This window comes from Urtica dioica, chromosome 11 (genome assembly GCF_054948205.1).
Source record: "Urtica dioica subsp. dioica isolate 48M chromosome 11, U.dioica_male_clone48M_v1_H2, whole genome shotgun sequence".
In the NCBI taxonomy this organism is placed as follows: Eukaryota; Viridiplantae; Streptophyta; class Magnoliopsida; order Rosales; family Urticaceae; genus Urtica; species Urtica dioica.
Window position 1 is genome coordinate 12,613,795 of NC_142766.1, and position 26,608 is coordinate 12,640,402.

At 40.0% G+C, this 26,608-nt stretch overlaps 3 protein-coding genes across 4 annotated transcripts; 2 read left to right on the forward strand and 1 right to left on the reverse strand.

The window, feature by feature from the left end:
- The first annotated feature begins 1,031 nt into the window (after positions 1-1,031).
- On the forward strand, positions 1,032-3,292 carry LOC149381317 (uncharacterized). Of its 2 annotated transcripts, XM_089601053.1 has the most exons (3): positions 1,032-1,262; positions 2,095-2,316; positions 2,347-3,292. In XM_089601053.1, the coding sequence occupies exons 2-3, from the start codon at positions 2,104-2,106 to the stop codon at positions 3,187-3,189; spliced, it is 1,056 nt and encodes a 351-aa protein (XP_089457179.1). In that variant the 5' UTR covers positions 1,032-1,262; positions 2,095-2,103; the 3' UTR covers positions 3,190-3,292. The 2 variants fall into 2 exon arrangements, with proteins under 2 accessions (XP_089457179.1, XP_089457178.1); XM_089601052.1 differs by having other exon boundaries at positions 2,095-3,292.
- Positions 3,243-13,457, reverse strand: LOC149381318 (GABA transporter 1-like). Its single transcript, XM_089601051.1, has 7 exons — positions 13,227-13,457; positions 5,139-5,369; positions 4,915-5,012; positions 4,638-4,824; positions 4,410-4,540; positions 4,078-4,314; positions 3,243-3,728 (listed from the first exon to the last, which is right to left on the reverse strand). Exons 1-7 carry the CDS (start codon positions 13,321-13,323, stop codon positions 3,348-3,350), a joined length of 1,362 nt encoding a protein of 453 aa, XP_089457177.1. The 5' UTR covers positions 13,324-13,457; the 3' UTR covers positions 3,243-3,347.
- Positions 13,458-20,948: 7,491 nt separating this feature from the next.
- On the forward strand, positions 20,949-22,911 carry LOC149381319 (uncharacterized). The gene is made up of 2 exons (XM_089601064.1): positions 20,949-21,082; positions 21,839-22,911. The coding sequence occupies exon 2, from the start codon at positions 21,847-21,849 to the stop codon at positions 22,909-22,911; it is 1,065 nt and encodes a 354-aa protein (XP_089457190.1). The 5' UTR covers positions 20,949-21,082; positions 21,839-21,846.
- Positions 22,912-26,608: the final 3,697 nt, after the last annotated feature.

Sequence of the window (26,608 nt, forward strand, 5' to 3'; positions counted from 1 at the left end):
CCTAAAATGTTGCATATATCTCGTTGACAGAATTAAGATGTTTCGGTATGATAAAACAATTTCCAAAAACAAGAATACGTGGAATCCTACATGTGCTTGACGTCCCTTGTAAGTCTTCAAGAGGATTATCTATGGTACTTGCAAAATCCTTTAATCATGATAATGAGGACCTAAAACAGTCATGTATGATACATAATCTTGATTTTTAGTGATATGAGACTATTTGTTTTAATTCGTCTTTTATTGCTTTATGATATAAAAAAAATTGATGATAAAGATTATCATCTAAAATTATTGATTGATTTTTTTATTGAATTTCTTTGAAAATAGAGATGGCAAAATGACATGCTACGGAATGGAGTTATCTATGTTCTCTTGTGTTAGTAAGTTGAACATTTTAGTGATATGAGACTAAATTTGTAGGGGTGCTCTTTCTTTCTTCGCCCATCTCTCCCTCTTTGATTTGATAGAGAGATTTTATGAGCCCCATTTATTAAAAAAAAATTGATATTTTATTATTTAATATTTTATTTAGTGGACATTTACAATTTGACGATTTTATTTGAAAAAGTTTCATAACTAACTTAGAACATGTGTCATATTTTATATTTCACTCATATTTTCACAACATTTCACTAATAATCGTTTCTCTTTTCTGGACAAAAATATCATAACGTTTCAGAAATTTAGTCAACAATTATTGAAATATGATAACCAATTATTGAAATCTGGTCAATAACTATTGAAATATGGTTAACTGTTATTGAAATTTGGTTAATTGTTATTTAAATTTGATCAATAATTATTAAAATATGATCAACAATAATTGAAACTTGATTAATTGTTATTGAAATTTGGTTAACAACAATTGAAATCTGGTTAACTGTTATTGAAAACGATTATTTATGAAATTTAAAAGGTTCAGCCGTCAATATTAAAAAAAGATTACAAAATATTTCGGAGGTCTTCATTAAATTCAAATCATTTTATTTATTTATTTATTTACTTGCTAATTTAATTTTTAAGGTGAGAGGAAAAGAAACGCTTGGGAGAAAAAGAAAAAGAAAAATAAGGGGAAAAAAAAGTCGGAAGAAACGGAAGTACTTTTTAGCAGTCCTGGAAACCTAAACGCGAACCGAACTCTTCAGAGTTTTTCCTAAAAAAAAAAATTAATAGTCAAATCTCTGAAGAAACCCTAAGCCAAGAAACGCCAAGGTTTCGATCTAATCGAATTGCCCTATCGAAAGAATTCTGCGTTTCAGGTAAAGTTTCCGAACCCTCTTCTTTGTGCGCTTCGCAGATTAAATATTTGTAGGATCATCGTTGGAAGAGAAAAAAAATGGCCAACTCGGTAAAGGATTAAGCTTTAGAATTGGCTAGGAAATTCAACGTTGAGATGGCTAGTTCAGCTGTCAAATTTAATTTCTTCCCGTATCGCACTCACTTATCTCTGCGAACCCATGTTGTTCATAATCTTTATAATGCTCAGAAATAACTTAGTTGAAGTATATTAGAATTTAGTGAAAGCTGTTGATACCTCGTTGCAACTTTGCTCGACAAAGTATCAAGTTTTGCTGGTGACATATTCATATATATATTTGTTTACTTGTAATCATCTGCTCAATTCGTGTAGTTATTAGAACTAGATATTGACAGGTTAGGGGTTAGAATACTTAGAAATCATATTAGCCTATAAATAAAGGAGATTAAGAGAGTAAAAGACATGGAACTGGTATTAAGAATTAGAGCATTGAAGAAACTGGAGAGAGCAGGGACATCTCGAAAGTCCGGTACTATCATTGCATTTCCTTTCCTCATATATTTATATATATTTGTTTACTTGTAATCATCTGCTCAATTCGTGTAGTTGTTAGAACTAGATATTGACAGGTTAGGGGTTAGGATACTTGGAAATCATATTAGCCTATAAATAAGGGAGATTAAGAGAGTAAAAGACATGGAAATGGTATTAAGAATTAGTATCATTGAAGAAACAAGAGAGAGCACGGACCTCTCGAAAGTCCGATACTATTATCATTGCATTACGAAAATATCAGTAGTATATCACAGATGAGTAATATGTTCCATTGACAGAGGTTGGGTATGCAACCGGAATCGGACAAGTGGGGTTGGAAGCACGTGAGCGTGTTCGGCGGATTCGACAAAGGAAGCGGGACCAAGCGCTGGAAATGCAACCACTGCAACCTCCGTTACAACGGGTCGTACTCTCGCGTGAGAGCCCATTTGCTCGGCTTCACGGGTGTCGGCGTCAAGAGCTGCCCCGCCATTGACTCCTCTCTCAGGGAAGCCTTCCACGTCTTGGAGGAAGAGCGAGCCGCCCGCAAGAGGAAGCGGATCGCCGCACCCGACAAGCCCGGAAAACGCCCCAGAACTCCGTCCCAGCCCAGCGTCGGAGTCTCCAACGAAGACGTGGACGGCGTCGTGGCTCGCTTCGTCTACGCCGACGCCTCGAGCCTCGATGTCGTCGACTCTTCTTACTTTCGCGAGATGATCAGAGCCGTCGCTTCCCACGGGTCCAGATACAGACCCCCGACCGCGGACGAGCTCCGCGGCTCGTTTCTGACCAGAGAGAAGGCGAGGATCGAGAAATCCATGGCTCTCCTCAGGGACTCTTGGCCCAAGGCCGGCTGCTCCGTGCTCTGCGTCGGCCGCTCCGAGACTCAGGTTCGCATCTTCGTCTCGAGCCCGAGGGGCCTCGTGTTCTTGAGAGCCTTCGACGCGGGCGTTCTCGACGACGTGATTGCCGAAATCGGGCCCGCGAGCGTGCTTCAGGTGATCACGCATCTCGACGACGCTAAAACGACGGTACCCGATTCTCTCGTGCCGTCGTCAACCAAGTTTCCTCGCGTGTTCGTATCGCGCTGCACTTCTCAGTCCCTCCGCGCGCTGATGGAAGACATAGCCGAGACGGATTGGATAAAACCCATGGTGGCGCGCGCCAAGGAAATCGAGCAGTGCGTGTCCGAGTTCCAGGGTTTTTCCCCGGGCTCGTTCCCGCACAAGCTAAAAGAAAACTCCGACGCAGCGGCTTCGAAGTTCGCTCCTTTCTTCTGCACCGTCCGAAGGGTACGCGAGCTAAAGCAAGCGCTCAGAGACGCGGTCTCCGGGGACGAGTGGAAACGGTGGGAAGGAAGTAGTCAGCATCGAGAAGCCGAGGCCGCCATCTAAAGCATTAAACATAAATACGAGGAATTGCACACACACACACACACACACACACCTCTCAAGACTTGCTTTTTTTCTCATTTAAAAAAAATAGAACAAGTTCCGGATATCTGGCTAAGAGACATTTTTGGTAATGTATAAGATTGATTTATAAAATTATACTAAACATTGGCGAATAATCGGTAAGTTTTGGCATCGAGAGTAATCTGTCTTACAGCTGCGACCGCGGCTATGACCCCTAATACGGAGAAAGCGACGGCTATCAAAACATTCAAACTGAAAACGAAGCTTTTTTTAGAAGGCTTGAACGTCAAGTTGTAGAAGATAACGGGAAGTATGAAATCCAAAGGCATGAAGCCAAAAGCGCCGATGAGAGCGTTGACGTCCCCGAAGAAGGGAAGCATAGCACCTAATGTCGTTGCAATCACGACCGATAACGAGCGTGTGATTGCTCTCGGGACCACGTTACGTGGAGAGAATTCCTTGCTTGAAGGGTCGCCAAATGTCCTCTCTAGTACCTCATTTGTTGGTTGCAGATAAACCTGAACATAAATTATCGTTCAAATCGACAATCCTTTTTCAAAATGTACAAACAGTTCTGTTCTTAGAAATTTATTAAGAAGATAAGATAGGTATAGAAAGAAATGAATGATACTAATTATTTTTTATTTAAACTAATTAAATAAATTTACATTTCAAATCATTAGTTTTTTTTTTTCAAATATATCCTTTCTGTAACAAATTGCATGCTTCCATGGTACATCAAGTCAATTAACTAATATTTCAAAATCTTGTGTAGCAAGCAACCTAATTGTCCAGCATTTTATTTTAGAAATGTGATAGATTCAGAGAAATACAGTTATAATATTAATAATAATTATGGATAGTTACCACGGCAACGGCAGAGAGTTGGAGTATAGTGAAAACGTTGGTCATGAGGATGAACCATTTTGGGAGCAAAGCCTTGCCATTATCATCCAAGAAATTGCTGAGAATAAGGCCTTCAGAGAGGTTACCAAACGCCCAATAGCCCGAGATCGCAACACTCAGGAACGTCACCGACAACACGGCATAGCAAATGCATAGACCCTTGAACATCTTCCCTTTCACCGGCGGTGCGATTGTTGCCTAAATCATTCATAAACAATTGAATGTTTTATCTTTCAGTTTGACTTTACAAAATGTTACACTGCCTTTGAACCGACATCATATCTAATATGTACCTGAATTTCGGGGATGATGCCATTTCCAAAGGGCGTGGCGATGATGGCGATCGCGTTGAACACACCAAAGAGCCGGCTTTCGCTATCGCCTCTTAGCGAATAATCTTTATCCGGACCCTTTGACGATCTCCCTGAAAATTAATTACCAAAAAAAAAAAAAAAAAATCTTGTGAATTTTTCGTTCGTAATTATTACTTATGTAAAGTATTCAGCGCAACTTTCGATTACCTATGTAAATTGAGCCAGCAGTGGCACAGGCACTGTAGGCTAAACTCAACAGAAGGGACACCAAATTGATGTGTCTCAATGAGTGAAAAGATGGGATTTGGGCCAAAATCAGCATAAAGCATCCAAATATTACCACAAACTCATAAAGCTTCATGCCCCCATTTGGGTTTGACAGCTTGTAAATCGCCTGCACAAATTCCACTTTGGTGGTCATTCGTTGTTACATTCTTCAAATTTCAATTAGTATTAGATTAACCGTTTATATTGCATAATGTACCTTCATGCATTGTCCTCCAAGAAGTATACAAGCAACAACAACACCGTAGCAGACCATGAACTGAATAGGACCAACAAAATAACTACCCCATTTCGGTCCTACAATTGCCAACACCAAAAATAATTGAGAAGACATTATAATGCAAGTAAAATAATGCGAAACAGCCTTTTGAAATTAATTGATTAACAAAATATCAAAGTTTCAAAAGAAGTAAAATATAAGACCTAAAATGTCATGTGCCATGTCTCGAAAGCGGAGATGGCGGCGGCCGAGGTGAGCGTGGTGTTCGAGCACCCGGGAGATCAAGTTGTAGGAATAGAAAGTCACCAGCCCTCCGATGAGAAGGCACGCAATCCCAGCCGTCCATCCCAGAAACGTGAAGGCGTACGGTAGGCTCAACAGTGGTGGCGCTACTATTGACGTTGTCAAGTGGTAACCACTGTGTATCCATGAACCTGCAAGTCATTTTTGTTGGAATAAAGTTAATAAATATTATTTATTAACATAAGGAGTGCTGATTTTGTTTGTCAAAATCGGACCTAAGGTGAATGAGAAAGTGACGAGCTGCGAGGTCGAGCTGGACGAAGTGATTAAGTCATTTCAGCTCGACTGGCGAGCTCAACTGAGTAGCTCGACTGGCGAGCTCAACTGAGTAGCTCGACTGGGCGAGGTCGAGCTGGACGAACTGACGAAGTCATTCAGCTCGACTAGGCGAGGTCGAGCTGAACGAACTGACGAAGTCATTCCAGCTCGACAAGGCGAGGCCAACGTACTAGAAGTGACGAAGTCATTCCAGCTCGACTGGACGAGCTCGACCAGACGAAGTGACGAGCTCGACTGGACGAGCTCGACAAGTCGAGGTGACGAGCTCGACTGGACGAGCTCGACCAGACGAGGTGAAAAACTGCACGTTTGAGAAGTAAAGCCAACGGTTTGTGGGCTTTAACTCAAGGGTTTCTGAGCTTTAAATGCGCATTATGGCTGTGTATTAATGCCATTAAGGCTGGGAAAAACGTTGGACTGTTCGCATGATTGAATTCATAACATTGTGTTAAATGGTTGTTATAACCTGTATTAAATGCCTTTATGGCTGAACGTTGTGAACTTCAAACCGACCTTGCCTAGCCTTGGCCTATATAAAGAGGCTTCAGCTCTCATTCAGGATATACCGAAATATATAAGAATTCCTTTGTTTCCCCACTGTTCCCGAGCTCTCTCTCTTCCCCAGAAATTCTTTTCTTTGGTTGTAGTGGTGATAGTGTTCGCACAGGTTCTAGTTCGCCGAAAGAGTCAAGTGGATTGGTGCTAAATTTGTCTCTGCAAGTCGTTGTATCCTGGGAGGCTTTCGCTCACGTGTTCCAGCATCCGTGGGAGAGCGATAAAAAGCTTCAAGGAAACCGTCAAACGGGCCTCGACTCTTTCTTTGCCGATTTCCTGCTGTTTTTCTTTTCCGGTTTATTTTCTTATATATTTTTCCTTGTAACTGTCTTGTATTTCCTATCAATATTTTTGTATTATTGCTAACATTCTTGAAGTTTTTTATTACGTTTAAGACAGGTTGCAAGGAAGGGAAAATAAGTGATTTTTTCATTATTTTCCAGTTTTATTTGGAGATAACTGACTTGTGATTTTCTTTTGTAGAAAATATGACTAACGTGAACGACAACGATCCGATGAACATGAATGTTGGAGGGAACGTCGGTGACAATCCCTCCTTGGTGAACACCCCGCCAAACCTGATCAACATCGGCCAGATTCCCGTGGTTGTGGGACAAGGCTCGATGGCGGCTACGGCCGGGAACGGACTCGCGGGTCTCGTTCAACCTATGGCAGGTTTGGGCCTAGACGGTCCAAACATGGGTGTGGCTCGAGGGCCTCCCACGGTGATGCCGGCCGAGAGGCCTGGGAAGTTTGACGGGCTCAACTTCAAACGTTGGCAACAAAAGATGGTTTTCTTTTTGACCACCATCGGACTTGCACGGTTTTTGACCGAAGATCCTCCGGCCACTCCTCGAGAGGGTGAAGCCGACCCACTAGTGCTTCGGGCCTATGTGGGGTGGAACGAATCCGACTACTTATGTCGAAACCACGTGTTAAATTGTCTCGCTGACTCTTTATACAACGTGTATAGCTCGAAAGTCTCTTCTAAAGAGCTTTGGGATTCGTTGGATCGCAAGTACAAAACCGAGGATGCGGGCTCTAAGAAGTACATTGTGGGTCGCTTCCTCGAGTACAAAATGGTGGACACGAAGACCGTGGTGAGTCAAGTCCAAGAGCTTCAACTCATTTTCCATGAGGTTCAAGCCGAGGGAATGACTATTAGCGAGTCTTTCCAAGTTGCCTCCGTGATAGAGAAGTTGCCACCGGGGTGGAAGGAGTTCAAGAACTACCTCAAGCACAAGCGAAAGGAGATGAGTCTTGAGGACTTGGTTGTTCGCCTCCAAATCGAGGAAGACAACCGAGGATCCGATAGAAGACTAAGAACCGTCTCCGAGCGAGCTAACGTCGTCGAACATGGCAAGAACTCGAAGGGGAAGAAGCACGCCCACAAGCTTGGAGTCAAGAGTGGGACGTTCAAGAAGAAGGGCCAACAAAAGATTGTTGGTAAATGCTACAATTGCAACAAAGTCGGTCACCGAGCTGTCGATTGTAGAAAGCCGAAGAAGAACAAGGAGGCCAATGTTGTGGAGGATGATAATGACCTCCTCGTCGCTGTGGTCTCCGAGGTCAACATGGTTGACTCTAACCCGAAGGAGTGGTGGCTGGATACTGGAGCAACCCGCCACATCTGCGCGGACAAGAACTCATTCTCCACCCTTGGGCTGCTAGGAGATGGAGAAAAGTTGTTCATGGGCAACTCTGCCACCTCTTAAGTCAAGGGGGAAGGTGAAGTCTTCTTGAAGATGACCTCTGGGAAGGAATTGAAGCTCACCAAAGTGCTCTACGTGCCTGATATGCGGAAGAATCTTATTTCTGGGACTGTGCTGGATAACCATGGGTTTCGGATGGTTTTAGAGTCTCAAAAGCTTGTATTGTCTAAGAATGACATGTATGTGGGCAAGGGCTATGTCAAGAATGGCATGGTCAAAATGAATGTAATGGCCATCAAGGCAAAAGATATGAATAAAGCTTCTTCTTCCGCGTATATGATTGAGTCGTCTAATTTATGGCATGGTAGACTAGGTCATGTAAATTATGACACACTGAGAAAGTTGATTAATTTGGAATGTATTCCAAAGTTTAATATTGACTCAAATCATAAATGTGAAATTTGTGTTGAAGCAAAACTCACGAGAACATCCTTTCATAGAGTTGAAAGAAGTAATGAATCTCTCGACTTAATCCATACCGATATATGTGATTTAAAGTTCATGCCCACGAGAGGTGGTAATAAATATTTTGTGACTTTTATTGATGATTGTACAAAATATTGTTACTTATATTTGCTTAAAAGCAAAGATGAAGCAATTGAGAAATTTGTTATATACAAATTGGAAGTTGAGAATCAACTTAATAAGAAGATTAAGAAAGTGCGAAGTGATCGAGGAGGTGAATATGTTGAACCTTTTGGTGCCTTTTGTGCACAACATGGTATTATTTACGAAGTCACTCCACCTTATTCTCCTCAATCAAACGGCGTGGCTGAACGTAAAAATCGCACTCTCAAGGAGATGATGAATGCGATGTTGTTAAGTTCTGGGTTACCCCAAGAAATGTGGGGGGAAGCGATCTTGTCTACAAATTATCTTCAGAACAAGATACCCCGAAAGAAGGAGGATAAGTCTCCGTCTGAGCTATTTATAGGAAAGAAACCGTCCTATAAATACTTGCGAATGTGGGGGTGCTTGGCCAAAGTAATGGCTCCCGCCCCTAAGAAAATGAAGATAGGACCAAAAACTGTAGATTGTATCTTCATTGGGTATGCACACCATAATAATGCATATAGATTCCTTGTATATGACTCGAAAAACCCCGATATACACAATGATTCGATTATGGAATCTAAAAATGCTTCGTTCTTTGAACATGTATTTCCTTATAAATCTAAGGAAGAAGAACCGAGCTCATCAAACCATTCTCTTGAGGATATTGAGGAAATAACTCAAGATAATGATGAAGAGTCCGACGAAGAGATAGAGTCTGAGGGACTTAGACGAAGCAAGCGAGCGAGGGTAGAAAAATCATTTGGTTCTGATTTTTTCACCTATATGCTGGAGGCTCCACCTCTAAATTATAAAGAGGCCGTGAACTCTGTTGAGGGTCACTTATGGAAAGAAGCCATAAGAAGTGAAATAGACTCTATCATGCAAAACCACACTTGGGAGTTGGTTGATCTTCCTCCTGGAAGTAAAACGCTTGGATCTAGGTGGATCTTTACGAGGAAGATGAAAGTCGATGGCTCAATTGATAAATATAAAGCTCGACTGGTAATCAAATGGTATAAACAACAAGAGGGTGTTGATTACTTTGATACTTATTCTCCCGTGACGAGAATAACTTCTATTAGATTGATAATTGCCGTTGCTGCATTACGCAATCTTGAAATTCATCAAATGGATGTAAAAACGGCATTTCTTAATGGAGATCTCGAAGAAGAGATCTATATGAATCAACCTGAGGGTTGTATCGCACCTGGACAAGAAAAGAAAGTCTGTAAACTAGTCAAGTTGCTTTATGGCCTTAAACAAGCCCCAAAGCAATGGCATGAGAAATTTGACAACGTCATGATGTCAAATGGATTTAAGATCAACGAGTGTGACAAATGTGTGTACATTAAAACCACTGAACATGGATATGTGATTCTGTGTTTATATGTAGATGACATGCTCATAGTGGGGAGTAATGATCGTATGGTCCAATCCACAAAAGATATATTGAACTCAAGGTTTGATATGAAAGATCTGGGAATTGCTGATGTAATTCTGGGGATCAAGATTACCCGAACACCCAATGGGATTGTACTGGATCAAACACACTACGTTGATAAAATTCTAGACAAGTTTGGAAAGGACGATTCTGGAGTCTCGAGAACTCCCATAGACATTAGTCAACACTTGTCTAAGAATAAAGGTGAAAGCATCTCCCAAATTGAATATGCTAGAGTGATAGGCAGTCTCATGTACTTGATGAGTTGCACGAGACCGGATTTAGCCTACACCGTGAGTAGACTAGCTCGATATACGAGTAATCCAAGTGCTGAACACTGGAAAGCAATCGTAAGAGTATTGAGATATCTACGATTCACTCGTGATTATGGTCTACACTACACGAGATATCCTGAAGTAATTGAAGGTTACACTGATGCAAGTTGGATATCTGATATTCAAGATTCAAAAGCCACGAGTGGTTATGTATTCACTCTGGGAGGTGCAGCCATATCTTGGAAATCCTCCAAACAAACTGTGATAACGAGATCCACGATGGAATCTGAGTTTGTTGCATTGGATAAATGTGGGGAAGAAGCCGAATGGCTAAGGAACTTTGTAGAGGATATTCCTAATTGGACAAAACCTATGCCTGCAATATGTGTATATTGTGATAACCAATCTGCTATTGGTAGGGCACATAATGTGATGTATAATGGTAAGTCTAGACATATTCGTCGACGACATAATACCATTAGACAACTTCTCTCATCTGGAGTCATTAGTATTGACTATGTTAGGTCCAAAGAGAACATTGCGGATCCGCTAACCAAAGGGTTAAATAGGGACCAAGTAGAGAAGATAACCAAAGGAATGGGGCTAAAGCCCATGGCAAATAAAGCCAAGGCAAAGGAAACCCAACCATGATGACTGGAGATCCCAAGATCTTGGTTCAAAGGGACATCCTAATTGTCAATGGCTTTGTGAGGTCACTGTGGGGGAAAACCCCTAGTCCTATTCCTATAGATTAAAACAGTGACTCCCGTACGAGGTTAAGCTTAGAGCTTTTAATGATTCTGTGAAATCGGATTGTTAAGATTCCGAATGAGTAATGCGGGATTACTCTTGATAAAAGAATCACCTATGTGAGAGAGAAGTGGGGCCGCTTCGAAGGAGAATTAATTGGGCTTAATTCTTTAGAAACTCTTGCAGAACCAGGCTGATGTTCAGGGCCAAAATGAACATAACCATGAGAACTGAACCTGTGTCTGGGAAATATCAGTGGGGGATATGTTTATCGTTTATTCAAAACGGCTAACAGTTCAAGGACAACGTGTCTACTGAGTAGTCAGTAAAGTTGGCATATCTTCCCGAGGGAAGGTTCAAAGGCTTTGCCTACCTATCCTATACAGGTATTGACCGTAGAATCTATCACCACATCGTGTCGTGTCTTTATAATTGTCGTCTCAATTTCATTCATGTGGGGGATTGTTGGAATAAAGTTAATAAATATTATTTATTAACATAAGGAGTGCTGATTTTGTTTGTCAAAATCGGACCTAAGGTGAATGAGAAAGTGACGAGCTGCGAGGTCGAGCTGGACGAAGTGATTAAGTCATTTCAGCTCGACTGGATAGCTCGACTGGCGAGCTCAACTGAGTAGCTCAACTGGCGAGCTCAACTGAGTAGCTCGACTGGGCGAGGTCGAGCTGGACGAACTGACGAAGTCATTCAGCTCGACTAGGCGAGGTCGAGCTGAACGAACTGACAAAGTCATTCCAGCTCGACAAGGCGAGGCCAACGTACTAGAAGTGACGAAGTCATTCCAACTCGACTGGACGAGCTCGACCAGACGAAGTGACGAGCTCGACTGGACGAGCTCGACAAGTCGAGGTGACGAGCTCGACTGGACGAGCTCGACCAGACGAGGTGAAAAACTGCACGTTTGAGAAGTAAAGCCAACGGTTTGTGGGCTTTAACTCAAGGGTTTCTGAGCTTTAAATGCGCATTATGGCTGTGTATTAATGCCATTAAGGCTGGGGAAAACGTTGGACTGTTCGCATGATTGAATTCATAACATTGTGTTAAATGGTTGTTATAACCTGTATTAAATGCCTTTATGGCTGAACGTTGTGAACTTCAAACCGACCTTGCCTAGCCTTGGCCTATATAAAGAGGCTTCAGCTCTCATTCAGGATATACCGAAATATATAAGAATTCCTTTGTTTCCCCACTGTTCCCGAGCTCTCTCTCTTCCCCAGAAATTCTTTTCTTTGGTTGTAGTGGTGATAGTATTCGCACAGGTTCTAGTTCGCCGAAAGAGTCAAGTGGATTGGTGCTAAACTTGTCTCTGCAAGTTGTTGTATCCTGGGAGGCTTTCGCTCACGTGTTCCAGCATCCGTGGGAGAGCGATAAAAAGCTTCAAGGAAACCGTCAAACGGGCCTCGACTCTTTCTTTGCCGATTTCCTGCTGTTTTTCTTTTCCGGTTTATTTTCTTATATATTTTTCCTTGTAACTGTCTTGTATTTCCTATCAATATTTTTGTATTATTGCTAACAATTTTTTCATTATTTTTTTCCCTATATTATTAGACGTAGTGATAATATATTGAGAAATTTAATTTTCTTTTTTCTTTTGTATTTATAAAATAATTCCACAAACAGGCATTCATTTTTTTATGGAAATAGTGAAGACTATGAAATGAATACACGTTATGATTAGTGATTGGTGCAAAGTAGGGCCGTACAAAATCGAACCGAAAATCGGATAAAACCGATATCCAAACCCAACCGAAATCGAAATCTGGAGCCACGTCAGATAACCGAAATTCGGATTCGGATAACCGATCTGGTTTCAAAAACTGGACCGGATATCGGATTCGATTTTAGACAAATTTGGATATCAGTTATATAACCGAATTTTTTTTATTTAAAAAATTAAATTAAAAATAATTAAACATAGGTCTTTCACAACCACCTAGACCATGATTTTGAAAAGAAAAAAAAAAAAAAAAAAAAAAAAAACTTCACAACATTTTTTACCTAACTTTTATTTTTATTTTTTAGACTATGGATTATTATTTTAGAGCTTTATATGACTCGTTTTGTACTCGTATTTAAATCATTGTAATATTTTTAGAACTAGATATGTATTATAAAAACTGGATAGCCGGTTTGTTTAAACCGGATATATGGATCTAAAATCTAAAGAATCGGATAACCGAATTTTGAAAAACGGATACTGGACCGGATATTGAATTTAAGAAACCGGATAACCGAATATTTGGATAACTGAATTTCGGTTTTAGATTAAACTGGATCGGATATTGAACTGAATTTTTAAAAACCGAATATTCGGATTCGGATATAAAAAATGTAAGAAATCGAATCGAACCGATCCAGTTTCAGCCCTAGTGCAAAGTCCCAAAAAATAGAAGAAAATTTTACCTTTGGATTTGAGAACGAAAAGAGCACCAGCATCGTCTTCTCTTTGATTATTATCGAACTCTTTCCTGTTTTTTCCTTCATATGTGACCGTTCCCATCTCTCCTGCTGGATTTCTCTCTTTTTTTTTCCCCTTGTAGAAAGGATGAGATGTGATCTCAATAATATGTGGATATGATGATCAAATATGATCTATCATAGACACACACGCACACGTATGATATATTAATACATGTAAGCGCTACAAGTCATAATGCTACTAGTCAATGGGAGGTGATAGCGACGATGCACATCTTCTTTTTTATTGTTTTATTTTTGCTTGGAAATATTGCTCACTTTGTTTGACTAGCCTTTCTCAACATTGAAAACAGCTTTGCTTTATTGTTTTTTTATTTTTCTTTTTATTTTTATTTTGAAAAAACAGCTTTGCTTTATTGTTTGGTGGTGGTTATTACACGTTTATGAAAATGTATGGAGATAAAATATTTTGATGACCGAAATTCAATCATCCTCTTAAATAACAAGTATACATCAGTTCATGACCTATTTACGTAATCATTTTATTCTTAGCATGTGCTGCGAAAGACCATATTACCCCCCAATCGCCACATCCACACGTAACTTAGTAGACTCGCTCGAAAACTACAAAAACGTTGTAGAATTGAAGACAAACACCCCGTTGAAAGTTCAGCTCCAGAGTTACCTTGCGCGAGACGAGCTGCGAGCTAAGTAGAGCGAGCTTCGATCTGGCGAACTAAGGAGTTATGCGAGCTACGAGCTAAGTTGAGCGAGCTGCGAACTAGCGAGCTGGTGTGTTTAGCGGGCTGGTAGCGAGCTGGTTTAAAGTGGCGTGCTGACGTGGTTCTACGAGCGAACAGGATTAAGAGATCGTCAACGGCTGAGATTCACGCTAGTAGATCTAGGCGGTTATTTCTGTTATAATGTATCTACCCGGGTTTGTGTGCTCGTTTTTTGTTATAAACAGAGATAGCTAGAGTGTGATTAGAACGATCGAAAATTCATTGTAAGAAAAAGGCATTGAGTGAGATTCTCTGGAAAAGCCAAATTCTTGAGTGATTGTGAGTTTTCATCTGAGGTGCTCTTGGTGAAGAGTTGTAATCGAACTGGTTTGTATACGCTTGAAGATTAGTGCAAATCGAACGTCCTTGATCTAAAGGAGTTCGCGGGGATGTAGGCTTGTTAACGCCGAACCTCGATAACAATCCGGTGTTCTTCGTTCTTTTTACTTTTCGTTTTCAATTTTTCTGGTTTTAGTTTTGCGTTGTGTGGTTGCTTGCGATTTAAGGTATCTGGTTTGATACTGAGTTGTGGTGAACGTTTGTAACAGTGGTATCAGAGCTTGGTTCCTCTCCGACAACTCGTTTTCCGAGGTGATCTTCGTGGACTCGAAGATCCTCTTGAATCGCAACACTGGAAGACACGCAGGGCTCGAATCAAGAACATGCAGAACAAGGCTTACCGCTATCGCCATCTGATTCGAGAATCGATCTCACGAATCCCTTGGCCTTGACTCACACATCAAGAACCTCTGAAAACCATGTGCTGTGGAATCCACTCGCAGCGATGAGGGTTGACATCGACAAATTCGACGGCACCGGTGATTTCCGCATCTGGAGGCGCAAGATTGCTCGCGCAACAAAGATTGCTCTGAGTGATTACAGATCCGATGACGTGGCCTTCTGATTTCCCTGAAGATCAGAAGAATGAGATGCTAGAGACGGCTACAGGTACCATCATCTTTCATCTCTCAGACTCGGTCATTAGACTGGTAGACAAAGAAGACACTCCTCTCAAGATTTGGAAGAAACTGGACGAGCTGTTCCAGACGAAGTCTCTCTCAAACAAAATCTACTTGAAGGAAAGGCTCTTTGGGTTCAAGATGGACTCCACCAAGTCTCTTGAGCAGAATCTTGATGAGTTCTTGAAGATGAACATCGAGCTGGCGAACTCCGGGGAAAAAGAAGAGCTGAGTGATGAGAATCAAGCTATCATCATCCTGAACTCTCTGCCGGACACCTACAGGGAAGTCAAGCTCGCTATCAAGTATGGTAGATCTGCTATTACTCTGGAAGAAGTCATCTCTGCACTCAAGTCCAGAGCCTTGGAGATCAAGTCAGACAAACAAGGTGAAGGTGAGAATCACCTGGCCCGAGGAAGAAGCCAAACCAGGTCTTCGACCAAGGAGAAGGGCAAGAACAAGTCAAGATCCAAGTCAGCCAATCCAAGCAAGGCTCCAAATCCCAATGCTGACAGGAAGTGCTATCACTGCAACAAGATTGGTCATATTAAAAAGGAATGCTATTCCTGGATAAAGAAGAATCAGAACTCTTCCAAGCCCAACACATCAACTCAGGAGACTACTGATTCCGCTAATCTTGGTGAGGGTTACAGGAGTGATGGAGAAGTGCTTTCAGTCACCAATGGCGACAAAGAATCAGGATGGATTCTTGATTATGGGTGTACTTACCACATGACCAATAATAAGGCATGGCTGAGAGAGTTCGAGAGCCTTGAGGGTGGCAAGGTGGTAATGGGAAACAATGAAACTTGCCAAGTCACTGGCATGGGTTCTGTCAGTTTCAAAATGCATGATGGTGCTATAAGGATTCTCAGAGATGTGAGGCTTGTGCCTAAGCTATCAAGAAACTTGATTTCTCTGGGTGTTCTTGATGACTTAGGCTACACCAACAACATCAAGAATGGTTCTATGAAGATATGCAAAGGCTCACTGGTGGCTATTAGAGGTCAGAAAATTGCTGGCCTCTATCACATGATAGGTGAAACTCTCACTGGCCGAGCTGCAATGGCCACCAGCCCTGAAGATCAAAATGCCAAGCTGTGGCATAACAGACTTGGTCATACAAGTGCCAGGGGTCTTCAGATCATGTGTGATCAACACCTGCTGGGCAAAGATAAGATCAGCAAAGTGGATTTCTGTGAGTACTGCATCCTGGGAAAGCAACACAGGGTCAAGTTCAGCACTGGCAAGCATCAGTCACAGCATCCTCTTGACTACATCCACTCAGACCTATGGGGCCCAGCAAAGGTATCAACACATGGAGGTAACTTCTACTTTCTGTCTATCATTGATGATTTTCAAGAAAAGTTTGGATTTATCTGTTGAAACATAAGAGTCAAGCCTTTGCTAAGTTTAGGGAGTGGCATACTCTCTTAGAAAACCAGCTCGACAGGAAAGTCAAAACCCTTAGAACTGATAATGGTCTAGAGTTTTGTAGTGAGGAGTTCAATAGTTTCTGTGCCGAGCTAGGAATTCAAAGACATAGGACTGTTAGGTTGACTCCTCAACAGAATGGGGTAGCTGAAAGGATGAACAGAACTCTCCTAGACAAAGCTAGGTGCATGTTATTCAGCTCAGGTCTGTCTAAAGCCTTTTGGGGAGAAGCCATAGTTACTGTTGCTTATCTAGTGAATAGGTGTCCCTCTAGTGCCTTAGAGTTCAAAACCCCTGAAGAAGTTTGGTCCAACAAACCCCCTGACCTTAGTAACCTCAAGACTTTTGGCTGTGCTGCTTATGCACACCAAAGTATAGGTAAGCTTGAACCTAGATCCCTCAAGTGTATCTTCTTAGGTTACCCTCAGGGTGTCAAGGGTTATAGGTTGTGGGTGAGAGATGGTTCAGGGTTTAAGACCATTATCAGTAGGGATGTGGTATTTAATGAACTTGAGTTTCCTTGTTTCAGACAAAGTGATGAGACAGGTACAGCTAGCAACACCACCAGAACCAGGGAAACTGTCATTGAGCTCCAAACAAGAATTGATGTCCCTAGCCAGGTGGAGCCCATTGAAGATGATGTGGATCAGGTGGAGCATCAGGAGAACTCAAGTACCCCAACCACACCTCCCAGCCAAGGTCATCAGGACAGAGAAACTGAAGATCAAGACCAAAGAAGCCAAGACCTGGGTGGTCAAACAGATGATCATGAGTCGCCACAAGACTATCAGCTGGTTAGAGACAGAAGCAAGCGAGTTCCCAAGCCTACTCAGAGATATGGATATCATGTCTACTCAGAGCTCCTTGCCTATGCCTTTACCTATGCACTTGAAATTGAGTTAAAGGAACCCTTGTTCTACAAAGAAGCTGTGAGTGGTCCTGAGTCAAAGCTGTGGGTCAAAGCCATGAAAGAGGAAATTGAGTCCTTGTATAGAAACCACACTTGGATCACTGTTGACAGACCAAAGCATCAGAAACCAGTTTCTTGCAGATGGCTCTATAAGATCAAGGAAGGAACCAGCCCTAGTGAACCTGTGAGATACAAGGCTAGGTTGGTTGCAAAGGGGTTCACTCAGGTAGAAGGCATTGACTACACTGAGATCTTCTCTCCTGTAGTCAAGTACAAGACCATCAGGATCATGCTAGCTGTTGTGGCTCAGTTCGACCTTGAGCTACACCAGATGGATGTAAAGACAGCTTTTTTACATGGAGATTTGGAAGATGTTATCTACATGGAGCAGCCAGAGGGGTTTGAAGTTCATAGAGACAAGGATCAGGTGTGTTTGCTGAAGAAATCCGTGTATGGGCTCAAGCAATCGCCCAGGCAGTGGTACAAGCGTTTTGATACCTTCATGTTGAAGCAAGGATTCAGTCGTAGCTCCTATGATCCCTGCTTGTATTTCAAGGGTCATGATGTTCATCACTGTGTGTTTCTTCTTCTATATGTGGATGACATGCTGATCATCAGCAAGACCATGAGTCAGATCCTAGCCCTGAAACAACTCCTGAGTACAGAGTTTGATATGAAGGATCTTGGTGAAGCAAAGAAGATCCTTGGAATCAGCATCATCCGAGATAGGGCTAATGAGAGTCTTGTGATGTCTCAGCAAGGCTACTTGGAAAAACTCATAGATAAGTTCTCTATGAGGGGATCAAAACCAGTCAGACAGCCTCTTGGTTCTCATTTCCTGCTGTCAAGTGCTCAGTGTCCCAGTACCTTGTCAGACAAGGAATACATGAGCAAAGTGCCCTACTCAAGTGCTGTTGGATCAGTGATGTACTCCATGATCTGTACAAGACCTGACCTGGCCCATGCTATCAGCACCCTGAGCAGGTTCATGTCTAATCCAGGCAAAGAACATTGGCTGGCTATGAAGTGGCTGTTGAGATACATTGCAACCACAACCAATGTTGGCCTGAGGTACTTGAAGACAAGCACACAATTGGGGGTTGAAGGTTATGTGGACTCAGACTATGCTGGTGATAAAGACACAAGAAAGTCTACAACAGCTTATTTCTTCTTGCTATGTGGAAATTGCATCAGCTGGAAGTCACAGTTACAATCCGTGGTGACTTTATCTACTGCTGAAGCTGAGTATATAGCTACTACTGAGGCAGTAAAAGAATGGATATGGCTGAAGGGAATGCTCTGGGAATTGAAGCTTTATGAGGGCTCTGTGAACATCTATTCAGACAGTCAGAGTGCCTTGCATCTGTGCAAGAATCCTGTGTTCCATGACAGGACAAAGCATGTAGAAATCAAATACCATTTCATCAGGGAAAGGATATCTGATGGAGAGGTTGTTATGAACAAGGTGAGCACAGATGACAACCCGGCTGATGTTGGCACCAAGGTGGTAACTCTAGGCAAGTTTAAGCATTGTCTTAAACTGCTGAGAGTTCTTGCCATGTGAGTCAGGGGTTGGTCTCGAACAATGATTTCCGAAATGAAAGGAAAAGATTTGCACTAAGGTTTAAGCAAGGTTGGTGTCTGAAGCAGAAGATGGAGATTGCTGAAAGTTCAGCTCCAGAGTTACCTTGCACGAGACGAGTTGCGAGCTAAGTAGAGCGAGCTTCGAGCTGGCGAACTAAGGAGTTATGCGAGCTACGAGCTAAGTTGAGCGAGCTGCGAACTAGCAAGCTGGTGTGTTTAGCGGGCTGGTAGCGAGCTGGTTTAAAGTGGCGTGCTGACGTGGTTCTACGAGCGAACAGGATTAAGAGATCGTCAACGGCTGAGATTCACGCTAGTAGATCTAGGCGGTTATTTCTGTTATAATGTATCTACCCGGGTTTGTGTGCTCGTTTTTTGTTATAAACAGAGATAGCTAGAGTGTGATTAGAACGATCGAAAATTCATTGTAAGAAAAAGACATTGAGTGAGATTCTCTGGAAAAGCCAAATTCTTGAGTGATTGTGAGTTTTCGTCTGAGGTGCTCTTGGTGAAGAGTTGTAATCGAACTGGTTGTATACGCTTGAAGATTAGTACAAATCGAACGTCCTTGATCTGAAGGAGTTCGCGGGGATGTAGGCTTGTTAACGCCGAACCTCGATAACAATCCGGTGTTCTTTGTTCTTTTTACTTTTCGTTTTCAATTTTTCTGGTTTTAGTTTTGCGTTGTGTGGTTGCTTGCGATTTAAGGTATCTGATTTGATACTGAGTTGTGGTGAACGTTTGTAACACACCTTTTTGGAGTTCTTATTGTAGAATTGAACACAAACACCCTTTTGGAGTTCTTAATTATATTCTTTTATCTAATCGCAAAAATTAATTTGCAATAGCAATAAGGTCGTCCTTTTTTCATACATATTTCAAAAATACATGTCAAGAACTGTGGTGATCAAAACCTTTTCGAGAGCGGCAAAAAGTGAGATTAAATCATTCACATCTACTGAATTGTTATATCCGCTAACAAGAGGAAGAGAAAATGCATAAGAAGACACATCATCAAATTAAATTAATGATATTTACATATCCACAAATGATTGGTATAGTACTGTACTGGTGTGAAACAGAGTGGGAAGACTTACAGCTAATGTTCACACATGAGGTGGTAAAGAAAAAATTGTGAAGCGATCGAAGCAGCAAAATGAATAGTTCTTAACTCCTCTTCCTTAGCTTGCACGTCATCAATACAAACATAGCCTTTTGAGCTCCAGCTGAAGATTAATTATCTTTACTTCTCGTTCCATAAATGCTCGTCAACAACCGGTGTAAATACTCTATCTACTTGTTGTATAAATAAAAGGTAAATTATCAACAGTATAATTGTTTAATTGAAATACGAAATTTATATTTTTAATTTTTAAATCTTTAATTTAATATAAATGACATATATCTCTCATAAAATACATTATATTACAAATAATACCATTTTCATTTATTTCTTACAAAAAATAATTTGAATTCTCCAAAATACCCTTAATAAAATATATATTTATTTACTTTTTTATTTAAAAAAAAAACTCAAAACTTCTCTTTTTAAAAAAATCATTAACTTTTTATAAATAAAGTATTTAATTTAATTTTTTATATATATAATAAAAAAATATTTCATTAAAGATATTTTAGAGAGTTCAAATATTAAAAAAAATAAAAATAAATGAAAAAATATTTTTGAAATATATCATATTTTTAAGGGGGATACACGTCATTTATATTAAACTGAATGAATATATCTGATATTTTTGAAAACTGAAGGTATAAATCGCGCATTTCGATAAAACAGAAGGGATATTGTTGATATATTCCTAAAAAAAATTGAGAAACAAATTATATATGATAAATATAGTTGTGTTGTAAATAAATTGGTATGCTCATATAGGTCAAAAATATAGGGTAAATAAAGTCAAAAAATATGGGGTAGATAATTAATTACCCTACACCTAACTTTTGACTAATGTACACAAATTTTTACTATAAATACATGAGGATGGTGAATGAAAAATCCATCCCTACAATTTCTCTTCCATTTTCTCTCTACTCTTCATATTCTCCTCTTCTAAATTCTCACCATATTAGTGTTTAAAGAGTATTCAATTCAAGTTATTCATTTGGTTTTCATAACACGTTATCAGCACGATCACTCTCGTCAAGATCGATTCGGAGGTATAATACTCTAAACACTAAAACTCGTATAACTATTATTTATTGTATAACGCCAGATTACTATACACAGGAGGCTCTGCCACCTTATGGTAATATGATGTGATTTACGATATTTTAACTTTGTTAATGTATAACATCATAGTACTATACATATGGAAGGCTCTGCCTCCTTATAGTAAAGTGATGTGAACTACATCTTACTTGTAATTAATATCAATTTTCTATATACAGGAGGCTCTACCACCTTATAGAAAAATGCTATTAATTGCAAATTTATTTTAACTGCTCTAATTAATATTTTACTTTGATTGGATATATCTTTTCAATACTCGTACATATACATATTGTTTATTACACATTGTTATGCTTAAATACAATAATTTTTATCACAAAATTAATAAATACCAACGGTAATATAACGGCTATAAACGGCTATATTTTACCTTATAAATACATATCTATTCAACTCATTTTTAACCACACAAAAATCTCAAATTTTTCTACCTCATACATATTTTTCTCTTCTCCTACTATTTTTTTCGGTACAAGCTCAAAATGTATCGCTTACTACTAGTCTTTATTGCCATATTTATTGTTATGTTTAATGCTTATATTTCTACCATAGAAATTCCACCGAAAGAATTTTATTTCGTTGTAGTAATGTTTGGATTCATGTATTTATTTTTATTCCTTACAATTCTTGTAGACTTATATGTCTTTAATTATTAATCTAAGAAATTTTATATTTCATAATAGTTATCATCATGGCAAATCTCGTCAAGCTCGATTTCAGTCCTCTAGACATCACAGGCCAAAACTACATGCCTTGGAAGGTGGATGTAGAAATGCATCTGGAATCTTTGGGTTTACTGGAAACACTTTTTGAAGAAAATACCTCGTCAAATATAGACAAGGCAAAATCTTTAATTTTCCTTCGTCGACATCTTGACGAGGGATTGAAAAGTGAATACCTCACCACCAGAGATCCAAGTTTACTCTGGAAGGAGTTGAGGGACAGATATTTTCACCAAAAGGAGATCATGCTTCCAGTATACCGTGATCAATGGAACGCTTTACGGTTCCAAGATTTCAAAAAAGTCAGCGAATATAACTCTGCGATGTTTCGAATAGTATCTCATCTGAGATTTTGTGGAGACCAAAAGACAGATCATGACATGCTGGAAAAGACGTTCACCACTTTCCATGCATCGAACGTAACCTTGCAACAACAATATCGTGTTCGAGGATTTACAAAATATTCTGAACTAATCACTTGTCTTCTAATCGCAGAGAAGAATAATGAATTACTGATAAAGAATCACCAATCCCGTCCGACAGGTTCAAAAGCGTTACCTGAAGTAAACGCTGTCAACTCCGAAGAAACTGAACAACGGAACTATATTCCGGGTCGAGGACGAGGTCGAGGTCGTGGTCGTGGTCGTGGTCATGGTCGCGGACGTGGATACGGACGTGGTCGAAGTGGTTATAATCATAACCATTCTTACAATACCACGAAAGATTATCATAAGAAGCAGCAAGATGAAAAGAATAACGATTATCCACACAAAAAGGGAAAATACCCAAGTACTTCCAAGGGTAGTGAAGATGTTTGTCATAGATGTGGCACAAAAGGACACTGGTCTAGACTTTGCCGTGTTCCTCAACATTTGTGCAATCTATATAAAGCATCCTTGAAGGGGAAAGAGATAGAGGTCAACTTTATTGACCAAGAACCTTTAGATGACTCCACTCATCTTAATGCTTCCGACTTCGATGGTGATCTTGCGCACACTGTCGCTGATTCTGCTGTTTTCACAGAAGACTTCTAGATTAATGATGCATGTATGTTTTTTTCCCATGCTTGGGAATGAAGTAAAGTCCAGTATTTTACCTAGTTACTTAAATATAATTATGTATAATATGTGTAATATTTTTCAAGACTTTGTAACACATTAGTATTATATAATATAAGTACTGTCTTTCTCATTAACTTTATTTTTGTTTTAATCTGAAGTTATCATATGGAAAAAGCAAATTGTGAGGCGAACCAAATGGTTGGTACTGGAGAAATTTGCATACCGGATAGTGGAACAACGCATACTATTTTGAATGATAAAAGGTTTTTCTCAATGATAAAACCAACGAAAAATTTTGTGAATACAATATCAGGTCCTGTAGATCTGATTGAAGGTATTGGTAAGGCAAATTTCACACTGCCAAATGGAACAGAATTCAATATAAATAATGCTTTATTTTCACCGAGATCCAAACGAAACTTGTTGAGTTTTAATGACATATATTCTCATGGATTTTATACTCAGTCTATAACTGAAGGCACCATGAAATATATGTGTCTTACGACATCCAAATTCGGAAAGAAACAAATTTTAGAAAAACTACCTATGCTCCCTACTGGATTGCATTACACATATATAAATGCGATAGAATCAAATTCGGTAGTCATTGAGTCTTCAATTTTAACGACATGGCATAATCGTTTGGGTCATCCTGGTTCTATTATGATGCGAAGAATTATTGAAAATACACATGGGCATCCATTGAAGGGCCAGAAGATCCCTCAAGGTAATATTTTCCCATGTAAAGCTTGTTCTCTTGGAAAGCTTATCATAAGACCTTCACCGGGAAAGGTTGAAACAGAATCACCTACGTTCCTTGAACGTATTCAAGGTGACATATGTGGGCCTATTCACCCACCATCTGGTCCATTTCGATACTTCATGGTATTGATAGATGCCTCTAGCAAATGGTCGCATGTTTGTCTGTTATCAACTCGTAATATGGCATTTGCGAAATTACTTGCTCAAATAATTAAATTACGAGCTCAATTTCCTGATCATACAATTAAGAAAATCAGGCTCGATAATGCCGGTGAATTTACATCTCAAACATTCGATGATTATTGTATGTCAGTTGGGATTGATGTTGAGCATCCTGTTGCTCATGTACATACACAAAATGGTCTAGCTGAATCGTTAATCAAGCGCCTCCAGCTTATTGCTAGACCATTGATAATGAGAACAAAGCTCCCTACTTCAATATGGGGTCATGCAATATTACATGCTGCTGCATTAATTCGCATCCGACCGAGTGCATATCATAAATACTCCCCTATGCAACTTGCATTTGGCCAAGTACCAAATATATCTCATATGAGAATTTTTGGATGTGCTGTTTATGTGCCTATAGCACCACCTCAAAGAACAAAGATGGGACCTCAAAGGAGACTTGGAATTTATGTAGGTTATGAAAGTCCATCTATTGTTAGGTATTTAGAACCTCAAACTGGTGATGTTTTTACAGCACGGTTTGCTGATTGCCATTTTGATGAGGAAAATTTCCCAGTATTAGGGGGAGAAAGAAAACAGCTGGAAAGGGAAATTACTTGGTTTGTACCAACATTATTGCATCTTGACCCTTACACAAAAGATTGTGAAGGAGAAGTGGAAAGGATTGTACATTTGCAAAGTATTGCAAATCAACTTCCTGATGCGTTTACAGACACTAAAAGAGTGACTAAATCATACATTCCAGCTGCAAATGCTCCTGCGCAAATTGATATTCAGAAAGGACATGTTGAAAATAAAGTCATTCATGAAGTCACAACACGCCTGAAGCGTGGAAGACCATTTGGTTCCAAAGATAAAAATCCTCGGAAAAGAAAAGGAGCAGAGAGACAAAATGACCCAAAAATGGAGGAATGTATTCCAGAAATACAAAACGAGGAAAATCGAGAAATTTCAATTAATTATGCCAATACAGGTATACAATGGAACCGAAATGATGAAATCGATGATGCATTCTCATATAGTCTGGCATGCGATGTCATGAATGAAAATGATGGGGATCCCGAACCAAGGTCTGTTACTGAATGTAAAAATAGACACGATTGGGGGGAATGGAAAAATGCAATTCAAGCCGAACTTGACTCGCTTAACAAGCGCAATGTCTTTGGACCTATAGTACTCACACCTGTAGATGTGAGACCTGTTGGATACAAATGGGTATTTGTGCGAAAGAGAAATGAGAAAAACGAGATTGTGAGATACAAGGCCCGACTTGTTGCCCAAGGTTTTTCTCAAAGGCCCGGAATTGATTTTGAAGAAACATATTCCCCTGTAATGGATGGAATTACATTCAGATACTTGATCAGCCTAGCAGTGCATGAGAAACTAAATATGCATCTCATGGATGTTGTCACAGCTTATTTATACGGATCGCTAGATACTCAAATATATATGAAGATCCCTGAAGGATTCAAGATGCCTGAAGCATCTAGTTCGAAGCCTAGAGAAAAATATTCCATTAAATTACAAAGATCTTTATATGGGTTAAAGCAATCCGGACGAATGTGGTTTAATCGCTTAAGTGAATATTTAATACAGAAAGGTTATGTCAATAACTCTCTGTGTCCATGCGTATTCATTAAGAAAACAACATCCGGATGTGTGATCATCGCTGTTTATGTTGATGATTTAAACATCATTGAGACTGATGAAGAGATTAAAGAAGTAATCTCTTACTTAAAGCAAGAATTTGAAATGAAAGATCATGGGAAGACAAAATATTGTCTTGGCTTACAAATTGAGCACGTGAAAAATGGAATATTTGTGCATCAGTCAAATTACACGAAAAAGGTGATAAAACGCTTCCATATGGATAAGTCAAATCTTTTAAGTACTCCAATGGTTGTCAGATCCCTAGATGTGGTAAAAGACCCATTTCGTCCATGTGAGGAATCTGAACAGATTCTTGGTCCTGAAGTACCATATTTCAGTGCGATTGAAGCCCTTATGTACCTTGCTAATTGCACACGACCAGATATAGCTTTTGCAGTTAATCTATTAGCAAGATTCAGTTCAGCTCCTACAAAGAGACACTGGAATGGTGTCAAACATGTGCTTCGTTATCTTCAAGGAACGATAGATTTAGGATTATTTTATCCTAACAAGACAAAACCAGCTTTGATTGGTTATGCAGATGCAGGTTACTTATCAGATCCACACAAAGGGAGATCTCAGACTGGATACGTGTTTACGTATGGAGGGACTGCAATTTCTTGGCGTTCTCAAAAGCAAACGCTCGTTGCTACATCATCAAATCATGCGGAGATTATAGCACTACATGAAGCAAGTCGTGAATGTGTATGGCTGAGATCAATGACGCAACATATCAGAGCCACCAGTGGTCTTCCAACAATCGAAGACCCCATCACACTTTATGAAGATAATGCCGCATGTGTTGCTCAAATGAAGGAAGGGTTCATCAAGAGCGACAGAACAAAACACATCCCTCCGAAGTTCTTTTCGTTCACCCAAGAACTAGAGAAGAACAATGTTATCAACATCCAGTATATTCGTTCTTGTGATAACTCATCTGATCTCCTCACAAAGGCGCTCCCCACTTCAACTTTCAGAAAACATGTTCTTGACATTGGAATGCGTAAATTGCAAGATTTGTAGAAAGACCGCACCAACGTCTGCATCAGGGGGAGCTTTGCATAAATGT